This window comes from Seriola dumerili, unplaced genomic scaffold (genome assembly GCF_002260705.1).
Source record: "Seriola dumerili isolate Sdu_G_001 unplaced genomic scaffold, Sdu_1.0 BDQW01000052.1, whole genome shotgun sequence".
Taxonomy (NCBI): Eukaryota; Metazoa; Chordata; class Actinopteri; order Carangiformes; family Carangidae; genus Seriola; species Seriola dumerili.
Genome location: NW_019174307.1, coordinates 10,850,066 through 10,862,625, shown reverse-complemented (window position 1 = coordinate 10,862,625; position 12,560 = coordinate 10,850,066). Strand labels below are relative to the sequence as shown.

The window sequence follows — 12,560 nt, the reverse complement described above, 5'->3', positions numbered from 1 at the left end:
TATCTCTGATTTTGAGGCATGCATATTGCACACTACTATGGACACATCTATGGATCCACACACTTGAAAGAAACATTATTTTACAAGATAAACAATAAGAAGTTTATTAAATGACAGTTTTTATTAACAATAACATCAACAGTAACTACGTTGTAATTTTCTGTCGACACCATGTATTTACCTTAATATCTAGTAGTTACTGTTTCCCATCCTTGTAATGTATGCCATATAAACATATGTGATGTGTTTTATTAAGGAGTGGGATAAAGCATAAAAGTTGTGGCTTATTAAATGTGTTTACTGGCCAAACTGGTAAACTCTGCTTTTCTGCTTTTTGCTAATGATAATATTAATGATATTGCATGCAGTCAGTTCTTTCCTTTTAAGGTGGATGCCTCCATCAAAAGTCTGGATTTAATCCTTGGCTCCGACAAATGAATGGATTTAGAATATAAAAATGATGGCTTCGTTCTTGCTCACATTTATCACACAATACACTTCCTCCTCATTCTGATATTATGCGTTACCAGTTCAGCCAAAACTGAGCAGGCATTGTGCTGTGTGTTTAGCTCAGGGGGCGGTTACATAAATCCAAGTGGCTTTTATTTTTACATGCTACATTTCTTTCAGCAATTATTCCATCTTGATCATTTATACAAATGTGTCTTAGATAACAGTGTCTACATTGCTCTCTACATTTAAGATGTATTGTATATTTATTGGACTGTGTTTAATGGGTCTATGACTCTGTGACGTGTTTGTTTTCATACCATATCCTCATCTCTGTGCTGTTGTCGAGCTTAATTACAACTTCTCTTAGTGAAAGTACACTCATCTTAACACATTTGCTGCTCTCACTGTCCACCGGGTTGCAGAGCAATTACCCAAATGCATCTCTTTGAAGGATATCAAACCAAAATTTGGTGCATTTTGCTCACAGATTTTCTCTGCATCATAGGTGTTAAAAGGTTTTCCTGAGTGCCTGCAGGCAGACATCTGCCTTCACCTCAACAGGAATCTTCTTCACAACTGCAAAGCATTCCAAGGAGCCACCAAAGGCTGCTTGAGGGCCTTAGCCATGCGCTTCAAAACCACTCATGCCCCTCCTGGAGACACCCTGGTCCACGGTGGTGATGTGCTCACTGCTCTCTACTTTCTGTCCCGCGGCTCTATTGAGATCCTGAAAGATGACATTGTGGTAGCCATCCTGGGTAAATACAACCCTTTGTCGGTTATGTGTTAGTGCCATGTTGTCACATCCAGAGGCAAATTCTTTACTTAATTGAACATATTGCCTGAATTTTAATAAATAATCCTGTGAGGTATATCCTTTATGAAAACTTAATTCATTCTGATCTTAATGTTGGTTTGGCAAATCTTAATCAGTAATTTTTTTAGCTTTTGTTTTATATAATCAACCAGGGAGCACTTATGAAGAGGTCACACTGAAAGTATGCTTTACATGATGTCAGGAAATTGTCAGAAAACAGAGAATGGGCTAACACAGATGTTGGATTCTACCATTGGCTTTTTTGTGAAGGGTATTAAATATGTAGTTTGTTTTGATTGATTGAAATATTTGAATTATTGATTGAGTTAACCACCCACTCCACTCAGGATGCTTGATATTTGCAAATATGTGGAGATTGGGCTGTCATAAGCTCTGGAAAAGACAGGCAGTGGATTTTCCCAGTGGACACAAACTATTTTAACACAGTAATTCTTACAAAGAGGCTCAGCGTGACTTGTGTGCACATCAAAGAATGAAGTGTTATAATCGGAGTCCTTCCAAACATGAATAATTTTCAAGTCATTACAGCAACTAAACCACATCATGTTCACACACTTTGACAAGAATAGCAAGGTGTGCCTGCCACCCCCCCGCATCCTCCCATTTATGTCCTCTGGGCAATAGTGCTGTTCATGTGACAGGTTTGAGACTCTGACATTTCTATTAAGTGGCTCCATGAAAGGTTGTTTGGCAATTTCAAAGACCACGGTGAAATAGCTGCCATATTTTTGACAGCACAGGGAAATTAGTTAAAGCTGCAACGGAGGAATTATAAAAAACGGCAGTAAAAGACAGCTCCGACTAAAACGACTGCTTGCTCTTAATTTGTATTCATATTTTGCTGTAGTAATATTGTGATACTGAATACTCATTACTCTTATTAGGGTAACGAGTATTTATCTTTTTTTTTCTTCGCGGGTAAACCACAACCAGGTGCTACAGGCCAAGCCTGGATTAAACCTGCCATTATTCATGAGATGAATGCTCTCCAAAGCTGCGCCTGACAGAATGGGGTTTAAGCTTAGCAAAAGCTGCTGCATCACACAAAAAAATTAACAAACATGCTGGAAAAGTCACTGATCTCATAGATAGCTGAGCCCATTTGTATTTGATACTAATATAATGCTCCATCAGCACTATGTTTGCTCCAATTTCTTTGTGAAAACTTGTATATTGCTTGGTCTGTTATCAGCTACCAAACCTCCCAAGCCTGTAACAAGGTAGTGGTCAGCCAGTGGTGTTAAAGCATTTTTCTCATGTAATGATATCGGGTCCAACAAGGCTAATAGCATTGTTCCACAGGTGAGGAATTAGTCTCTCGCGCTGCCATCCAAGCTAATGACTATCTAAATCCTCGTGGTGAGCGCTGTGTGCACAGGAGAGATACACCACTCTGTGTGAGGCTGTCCTCTATGGTGGAGAGGTGTCCGGTGCATGCTGTGAAAGCCACACTGGCCGCTAACATATCATATCTCTTTCACCTGAACCCCTGCTTACAGTGTTGGCATTTAGTGAACCCAGGGACCAACAAAGGGATTTTTCACGATGGCCTTTAAACTGGACCTCTAGTCCTTTGCACAATGGATGCTCATTTCAGCAGAGAAAAGTCAGTTTGAAAACTAGATTTTATGACTTGCTGGAGAACTGGCTTCATTATGTGATAGCCATTATCAACACAAGTCCTTTGCCTTTGAAGTGCACAACATTTAAAGTGTGTCAGTCACAATCAAGCCCTCCTTTCCCTCACACATCAAAGTTGGTGCGAGTTAGCAGTTATTCCTCAGCATTAATAATGGATCAAAGATAGAAAGACAACTGATGCATGGGCCTTGGGAGAACATCTACACAGAGTGGAGAGTCTGTTTGATTTTCATTATCCACAAAAACAAACACGTCTGCTGCCCTTTAGTGAGAGCCTGAGGAATATCTAGATAAGTCCCTATAGAGAACACAACACAAATTCTTCTCTACAATATGCATGAATACTCGTAGAAGTCATTGCAGGTAAAACTGACGTTTTCCCCTATTCCCAGTGAACCTTTTGAGAAGATTTATTGTGTGTGTGTGTGTGTGTGTGTGTGTGTGTGTGTGTGTCTGTGTGTGTCTGTGTGTGTCTGTGTGTCTCTCTCTCTCTACCAGGAAAAAATGACATCTTTGGAGAAATGATCCATCTGTTTGCCAAGCCTGGGAAGTCCAACGCTGACGTGCGAGCTCTGAGTTACTGTGACCTCAGCACCATTCAGAGGGAAGATCTGCTGGAGGTGTTAGACATGTACCCAGAGTTCGCTGACTGCTTCTTCAACAACCTGGAGCTTACCTTCAACCTCAGAGATGAGTCTGCCAAGGTAGATAATAAAGTGCTGTTTAACAAGCATTCACATTGTCATGACCATGGACATTTATATACTTAAAATTATATTATATTCATCTTCTAGCAGTATGAGATTGATAAACACATACTATTAACTGGTTTAACTAATAGATTTTAACACTCACATTTTTATAGGCCTCCGGTTCCCAAGACGATGATTCAGAGGACGAGGGCACTAAAAGCATTAAAAGAAGAATTTCCTTCACCCCAGATCTATCTAAAGGTAAATTGAGACTAATCTGCACAGGTCCAGTACAGCCTTGTTCAGCTTTGTGGTTGCAAATCCTTTATTTATATTGTTCACAGAGCGTCGCTGGCTGAGAACAGCTGTTCTCTGTGGAATAGAGTACTGTGTTATTCCACTAACCCTTGTTGATTGCAATTCTGCAGGGGAAAACAAGGAAGTGGTTAAAGACATGGGGAGGGAGAGGGAGTCCAACTCGTGCCTAAAGAGATGTTCAGGAGTCCTGGGTCCCTCTTCACCCACTCCCCCAGTCCTGGACTCAGATCTTATTGTCAGAGACAGTTTAGAGAGAAGTCCATCTTTTGAAGGTAATGTTCCTTGTTTTACTAATGAACTGTAATTATTTTTTACATCTTTTCTCCTAGGTGGTGCTAGGCAAAAAACATAGTTGGCAGTCAGGGGAAGCAAGTAGGGGATCGTGTCCTTGTTACCACACTACCAACTCCTATTGGTTGGTTAAAGCATATGTATGGAGGGTATTGAAATCTTCCCAGGAATCCAAGCCTGGTTTGAGTAACAAATCTGTCCTTTTCTTTGCCGAAACACTGCACAGCGGTTTATTATAGTATGAGAAAGGGTTTCACATCTCTGGACAGTTACCACAATTATTTTATCCTCTAGGTAAATGTTAAAATTCATATTACAAAGTTATCAACCGGTTGATTAGTCAACATAGTTGAATTGAATAAGAAGGCTGCTTTTTCATGAAGTGCTAATGTGAACAGAGCATTAGGAGTGACAAGGACCATGGTGCAGGTGCATTAGCCATTCCTAATCAGGGAGGAGAAAAGAGGAAAATGCGATGGTTGAGTTGAATCACAACAATAGTTTGATATAATCATCATCCAGTTATTGTACACAGCCAACAAAAGCCTAACATTACAAGCTTCACAAAAGCAGTTTTTATTGCGTGACCATTGACATGAATAGCTTCATATTTTTCTGATGTTTTTGTGTCCACACCTGTGTACATATCAACAACAGCCAATCCACTGACCTATTTTTCCACAATAGAGATGTGACTATGACACAGGCAAACATAAACGGGAGACGTCATTCAACTCTGTGCTAATTTCTGAGTTTCGGGTGTCCACTTTGTATAAGTGGGCCAAACTTTAAAGACATAAATTTGCAATTTGCATACTAAATAGGATACAGAATGTCTTGCTAAAGCAGTATGCTGCATATTGGTTTTCAAATGTTTCTTCAATTAAAACAAACTACAGAAAGTGTTAATTACAAATTTACAGCCAGATTTTCTTATTACATACTGAGCTAAAAGAAGTAACATACGCTACAATAACTGCAAAACTTTGTCCTCTTACCATAACTAAACATCTGACATGGAAATCACAGGGTTTTGTGTGGACATAGTGCATTCTATTAACAAGACTCAGTAGCCAGCTATTACAGCTAGTCTACTAGTCAGTTGGGGATATGGAGAAACAAACTGCTGAGTGACAAACCAAAGCTCTTGTTAATCACTGCTGAAATAAGGCCATGTGAGAAGGAAGTTAAGTGCCATCCATAGTGAAGGCACACTGAACAGCTAACACTGATGCTCATATCTATACGGCTCAACATGGTAGTACAAAGCCTCCTGCACAGACTGCTGCATGAGATAGTGTAATCACAGAACTAGTCATCTATGTTTTTCCAATAACAAAAAGAAGCTCAACCCATATCACCGGACAACAAGCTAAATACTACCAGGTGCCCAGCAGAGATAACAGCGGGGTTAGTTTGCTACTGGAAAACATTGCATTAACAATTCTCCCAGTACATGGGCTTGATAGATTACAACAAAGAAGCTACACACAGCTCTTCTGTGGAGATTAATTATATTCTATTTTAGTAGGATTTTTTTTTTTTTTTTTTTTTTTTTTTTTTTTAGTAATGACGTTGTTCTGACCCACATGTGAGGATGTAAAGCATGCGTGTTGGTTTGGCCCTCCAGATCTGTGCTGTGATAAATGGGCCTGTAAGAAGCCTACGGACTACCTGGATGAGTCAGCACACTTCCAGGACCTGAGAGAAGATGATAACTCTGCCAGCGAAATCACGTATGGAGAGGTGGAACAGCGCTTAGGTCAGCTCCAAGAGCACTTAAACAGGTACATATTTGTGGAGTCAGCATATGGACTGTTGATCCTCCTTCAGTTGTCATCAACTATGAATAACCCCAGAATGTGAACTTAAACCTTGAACCTTTTTTTCCTTCATGTGACATATTGTCAGACATCTCAGGTCAGACACTCATATTGGTTGAAATTGCAGCATCTTGGGTTTGTCTTTGGTGCCCACTCACTACACTTGATGTTAGTACACAGTGAAACAGTTTACCAGGCTTACCAGGAGACTGTATCAAATAAAGGTGGTTATCATCTTCACTTAGGCCACCTGCAGGATAATTGTAACTGAAACAGATCTGACAGAGCACAGTGCTTGCACATAAATGCATCAGTAACAATCATTCATTCTTTTACTTTGTAAACTTTGTATACATTTTGATGATAAAGTATGTACGGTAAGTATTATCTCGTGTTATTCTATACATCTTAAGTAAAGATCTGAATGCTTCTTCCACCACTCTTAGACTGGCAAGGTAGCATTTTGCCACAGGTGGGAAATAGACATCAACAGAATTTATTCTTTCATCCATTGCAGCCTCTTCTACAACTCTGTAAACTTTAGCTTGCTGATTGGCTCAAGTCATTCTTCAACTGAAGGGTGGAACACTTGTTGTTTTACCTTAAAAAGACTTGGGGATACACTACCAAATGCACCTATATGTCTCTGGTGCTGTCTTATAAACTGGATTAGTTACAATTGACTCATGCACCTCTAATGTAGCCTGAAAAGCAGCACACCAGAACACCATTTTGGCCATGCTCGTGGCCCATTACAGATCAAACAAATGGTAGTGGTTGGAAACCAGCCTGTGCAGACATTTCTAAACACACCTTTGAAGCCAGGAGGGCAGGACATTTTGATAGATAAAATTTATTTTTATTCTCATTTATTATCCTATCATTACATTTTCAGTTAGTGACTTAATTATTATGGAGTGCGTTGTTTTTTAAATTTGTCACCTCCCACACTGCTAAAAGTAAGCCACACTTCCACTGCCATCACTGGCAGCGTGTAGTTCAATTGCTGATGTACTGTACATGAGTAGGTGGGGGAACTAGCTGGCAGAAGCTGTTGCTGGACTCAGAGTGGGAGGCTGGATCTGCTGGAAGCAGGATGTACCGCTGTAGAACCGGAACATATCAGACTTGAAAATGAATTAGTACAAAAGGTTTTGTTTGTGAGATTTTATAGTGTAGCGCTCAGAATCTAAAACTGATGACTGAGAACAAAGTGTATCTGAAATGTCTTCGAACAAAAGCCACTCTCTAGCAAAACTCTGTGATTTAAACAATAAAAATGTAAGCACACTATCCCTCCATTTTAGTCTCATCATATTCTGTAGTTTACTGGTTGGCCATCGTTTTAACGACATACCTGCAGCCAGCAGGCCACCTGAAATAGACACTCAAATGAACAGCAGGTGGTATTTTTAGCTGGAATTATCACAGACAACGGCAGACAGCATCGGGCTGCCTGAAACACTGGGCTGGCTCATTTTATTCAGCACAAATAAGACATTTTATCCACTGCACTCTACCTGACCTTGTTTTTTTTCCTCTAATGCTAGCTGGCTGCAGGATGAGCAGCACTTCTCTGTCATTTTGTGTTTTTGTGGCTTTGACTATTCTGAAAGGATATGACAGGGGAAACAAATGTTTGTGTTGCAGTATCCTCAACAAATCCTTATAAATAACCAAGAAAAATTTGGTTTGCTGCACCTGCACTGAATATGTACTCTGTCTCTTTAATTTACACATCAGTCTTTACCTCAGAAACAAATGCTGCCTCGCTACAGGAACACAGTAAACCAGGAACATAGCCAATTTGACATTGTCTATGTATATTAAATGGGCTATGGGTAATTAAAAGGTTATTCTGCATTATCCAATTTTGCCTGATGCCCTAAATATAGAGCTTGGATGAAATCTAGTCATAATTAGATTGACCAAATGAGTGTGATACAGTCATTTCCCCAGTAAATGCTGAATTCACACCTCCCACACAAAGCTCATTATCACTCCTAGCAGGAGGAGCGTCTTTGGTCTACTACTCTGGCAAAATGTGTTTCCACACCTTTGCCATCTCTTCATTTGTCCACTGTTGAGGAGCAGAAGCTCCATCTAGTGCTCAGTGAAGTACAACTGTGTGTTTTCTGCCCTTAAATGATCAGACATGACAGGTATCAGACAAAGTATGGATTTGTCTCTTTTCTGGGATAAATTTTCTTTCTGCGCGTCTTACTCTTTTCTTCTCTGTTCTTTTTTGAGGCTGGAGTCTCAGCTGATGTCAGATATTCAGACCATCCTGCAGCTGCTACAGAGGCAGCCGACTCTGGGACCTCCAGCCTACAGCACTGTGACTGCCAGTCCAGACTATCACAGACCTGCAGTGAAGGTTCAGCCAGTTGCTCTGACTGCAAGCCATTTTTTCAGCCATACAGGAACTCAAGTAAGGATGTTCTTGCGTCTTCATTCAGTAGAGTGTTTTTTTTTTTTTTCACACGAGTCAGGTGATTTTTACACATAGGAACATGAAGCATTGTATTTTTCTCAACTGAAGCCAAGCATCAGCCGGCCATCACAGTCATCTATCACAGTCTCTGTAATCTCACAAACTCCCACTGTTTCATAAAGCTTTGCTCCTAACTGCTTCACACTGTTACTGATGAATGTCTTGATGGATCGGTTTGTCTGCCGCGGTTTTTGCAATAACATTTGGACAATCACAGGAAAGAATCTGAGCCTATGTCTGAGAATATTTTCTAAGGTTATCAACTTATCTGTTTTTTTGTGCTGTTGAAAAATAAAGTTTTGTAAGCTTGATATACAGTACATTATTAATATTATTTATATTAGTTATTTCATTCGGTCAATTAAACTTATTTGCTGAGAACAGGTTACCAGGTTGATATATCTTAAATGAGTACAAACACTGAATAAAATGAATTGGATTCACTTCTAGAGTAAATAAAGTCCATTTTCCCCAATGCTGACCTTTAACCTTTACCTCTACCTCTGTCACTCTTTTTGATAGGGCCCCAACCACAAACTAGAGAGCACCATTCAGGAATCCAAAGACTCTCTGTCAAGCTTGGCCAACGTGAATGCACCCATCGACGACAGCCTTACAGCACTGCTTGTACAAAGACATACGGGGCCACAACAACAGCAACAACAGCAACAACAGCAACAACAGCAGCGACAACAACAGATCACAGGGCATCAGCATTCTGCATTGATCCTTCTTCCAACTGAAACCTCCTCCACCTCCTCCTCCTCTTCCTCCCCATCCCCTTCTGACTCCAACCTCAACACCACTGGACTCCATAGACCTGTTTCAGACCCAGAGTTTCCAGGACCGTAAACCTTTCAGCAGCACAGTGCTCTAATATCTGGGTTGTAATGCTGTAATTACTACGTAGCAACTTTTTTTTATCAGCATGCTGGCACAGACATCTGTATTGTTAATTTGCAATGCCTTGGTAGTAGAAATAAGATGTTTTTTTTTTCATTATGCATGTGGATAAAACACTGTTCTCTGCAGTTAACAGTGTGATAACAAAATGTTTTCTGCAGTTATCAGTGTAATAATATTGGTTACATATTGTAACAGTAGTTCTAGCTACACAGGAGCCCTCAGATTGAATCTATAATCGTCATCACTCACTCACCTTTCTGACTGAAAATGTTGATGCCCAACCAATCAGGATGAAGCGGTTAACTAAATTCTACTTAATCAGCAGAGGTGCCGGTTAAAGGGCTCCACCTGGTTGTGATAGAACTAGCACTACAACAGCTAACAAACTTACCAACCAACCAACCAGGCTTTATACTCTAATGGGCTCTAATGGTTTCTGTGCTACTTCCTGTCCCAACATACAAATTGGTCTCACTGGAGTGGGACACCAGGATGAACATCACATGACCTTCTGTCATAAAAAGCTGGTCTTGGTGCATAGCACTGCCAGACAAAAGCACCTCTATCAACATTCACAACTTTACTCATGGAGCTAGGGAAAAAGCCTGACACACTTGACGTTCACCCTTGACCTTCCCTCCCTCAATCGTTACTTGCGAAGTCAGAGGAGCTGACTGACCTACCTCACACTAGGCTGGTCCCCCTGTCCAGACACTCTAGGATAAAGGAACTGGTCTGTCATATCACCTTGGGTTCATCCTGCTGTCAGGTACAGAGCCAGAGAATGTACCTGTGGGTGCTGATGATGCTTGGCAAGGATCCAGGAAGAGAAAGGGGGGAAAAATGGACGGACTTATGGCAAAGACAGACACTCAAAAACCTTCCGCAAAAATCCTTTCTGTTCCAGCAGAAGGTGAGGGTGACAGCAGCAGCAGCAGCACGCTGAAGTCTCATGACCATCTCTGCATACTGAGACCGGGACACAATAAAACATACAAAACTCATTGTTGCAACAACACAACAAAATTACAATGGCACTCCCTCAGTTTAAAGCAGTATTAAAAAACAATTAACACAATTACTTTGGAAGCTGCCAATCCTCCACTAGCAGGACTGTGCAGAAAGCAAGGGAGAGTGGCAAGAAGTTAACAGGGATCATTTCTTTGGACAGGAATTTGCCAAAAAAAAAAAAAAGAAAAATCTGCTGACCTTTTTTCCCACCTTTTCACGCCTGTGGTCAGATGAGGGAATAGTTATCTGAGTTAAGCTGAGTGTCAACAGAGAGCAGCTACTGTACCATTCACTGCCAAAGTGGCCGTAGAGACGGGGGCAATGCAACTGACAGCTCAGCTTCCTACACTACAGTCATTGCAACAGGCAAGTAGCGCTGGTGAGGCTACGACTAGAAACTGTAAATGCGGACTGGAGGCAGCCCACCACTGTCACCAAGATACTCTGGCAGCTGATGGACAAAGAATTGGTGTCCAAGCGGTTCGTAGGTGCAAGCCAAGACCTGGAAGCAAGAATGCACAGGTGTGAGCGCCTGTATGAGGAGGGGAAAAGATTACACAGCCCCAGCTATTCGTCCCCCGGCAGCTGAAAACTTTGCCTAGCCCCTGAAACTGAGGCACTGCAGTGAATTTTCTCCACTGTGACAGAAGATCCTGCCTGATACTGGCCAGCAAGCAGTCACTGATGAGCCTGGTCATCGCTGTTAGAGCTTATTAGAGTCTAAAGCCTGTGTGCGATACGTAGACAGACTCTACCTCTTAGAGGGCCTGAGCCTGCATATAAACATACTATATGAACTATTTTCTGCAGCTATTAGTGTAATACAGCATTATTACAAAGGTGTGAGAACTGTTTTCTTATCCTTAGTTGTATGCCTGTCTTCTCTGAAGTGTGACTCAGGGGTTATGGACAATTGCACTGCAATATACAGTACAGTATCAAGTATACTGTAGTTTTCTTTAAACAATGTGCATTATTTCTGCGGTCACTGATGTGCACCTACTCTATTACATTAAGCCAACGGAACACACCATACTTGCTTGTCTGGGCAGATATCATAACATGCAGATTGAAAAGTATTCTGCTGTTATCCCAGAGCTAGTCCTCCGACAAACAAGTATGATGTAGGCATTTCTACAAGGCAGTGCATGTGTTTTATATCTATATATTTACTGTTTTGCACTGCTTATGAGCCCAAAGTAGCACATGACGATATAAAATGATGTCAGCATACTTGTCTCTTTTAGAATGCACTGAGAGGGTGTGTTGGGAGCAGAAGGTGGGTGTGGGATTTTGAACACAGGAGAAGTTAGTACTTGCGCATAAACAGGTGCCTATACAACCAATCCAAATGCTAAGTCAGCATCTTCATGTATAACTAACCATACAAAAACAAATCACATTATTTCCCTGAACTCTTTTTGTTGGCGATGTACATTAAAGATGATATGTTGTTAGATAGCTGTTAGAAAATAAATACATCCTATTGCCAGATGTAAAAAAAAAACAAACATTTTTTTTAACTTATAAATTATAAGAGAAACTCTTTAGCGAAACAGTAGTACATGTTTGTTTTGAAGCTGTGGGAGCAATAAATTAAAACACACTTATAGTTGTATCACTGGTTTTGCCTTTTTCAGACTGAATGGCCAAATTCATAAAACGATTATGTACTTCTGCAATATGTAAGGAATCAGAAATAGCATGAAATGACCAGGGATTCTTGAGTGTTGCCTTAGGAAAGTACTCTCCTTCGTGGTCATAAATTATTGTTAAATTAACCTGTAAGCAGCACTGTATTGCTGTAGTGGAGCCATGTCTATCAATACATAGCAATACATATTTTTTGCATTCAGTTTGTCTTATAGATATGTCCTGACCTGCAGCAGTAATAGTAACTACAACTGCAGCTAATTAAGACATTTCCTCAGGTTGATACTGGGCAGAGCTCGACTGGGAATTACATGAGGTCATTGAAACCAAAGGGGCCAATAACAATTGGAAAGGTGTTAGGTTGTCCTTTACAGGTGCAACATGGGAGTGAGAGAGAGGAAGTCCAATCAGCCACAACTGAAAACAACAGTGTGTGTGTG

The 12,560-nt window shown here is 40.7% G+C and overlaps 1 protein-coding gene across 1 annotated transcript in view; it reads left to right on the top strand.

Annotated features, from left to right (window-relative positions):
* LOC111218889 (potassium voltage-gated channel subfamily H member 7-like) overlaps positions 1–9,402 on the top strand; it is a 31,960-nt gene extending 22,558 nt beyond the window's left edge. The window contains exons 10-16 of the mRNA XM_022741373.1: positions 959–1,211; positions 3,431–3,636; positions 3,798–3,885; positions 4,053–4,214; positions 5,864–6,020; positions 8,307–8,487; positions 9,073–9,402. Coding sequence (XP_022597094.1) covers positions 959–1,211; positions 3,431–3,636; positions 3,798–3,885; positions 4,053–4,214; positions 5,864–6,020; positions 8,307–8,487; positions 9,073–9,402 — 1,377 coding nt within the window. The remainder of the gene's footprint in view (positions 1–958; positions 1,212–3,430; positions 3,637–3,797; positions 3,886–4,052; positions 4,215–5,863; positions 6,021–8,306; positions 8,488–9,072) is intronic.
* The last annotated feature ends 3,158 nt before the right edge of the window (positions 9,403–12,560 follow it).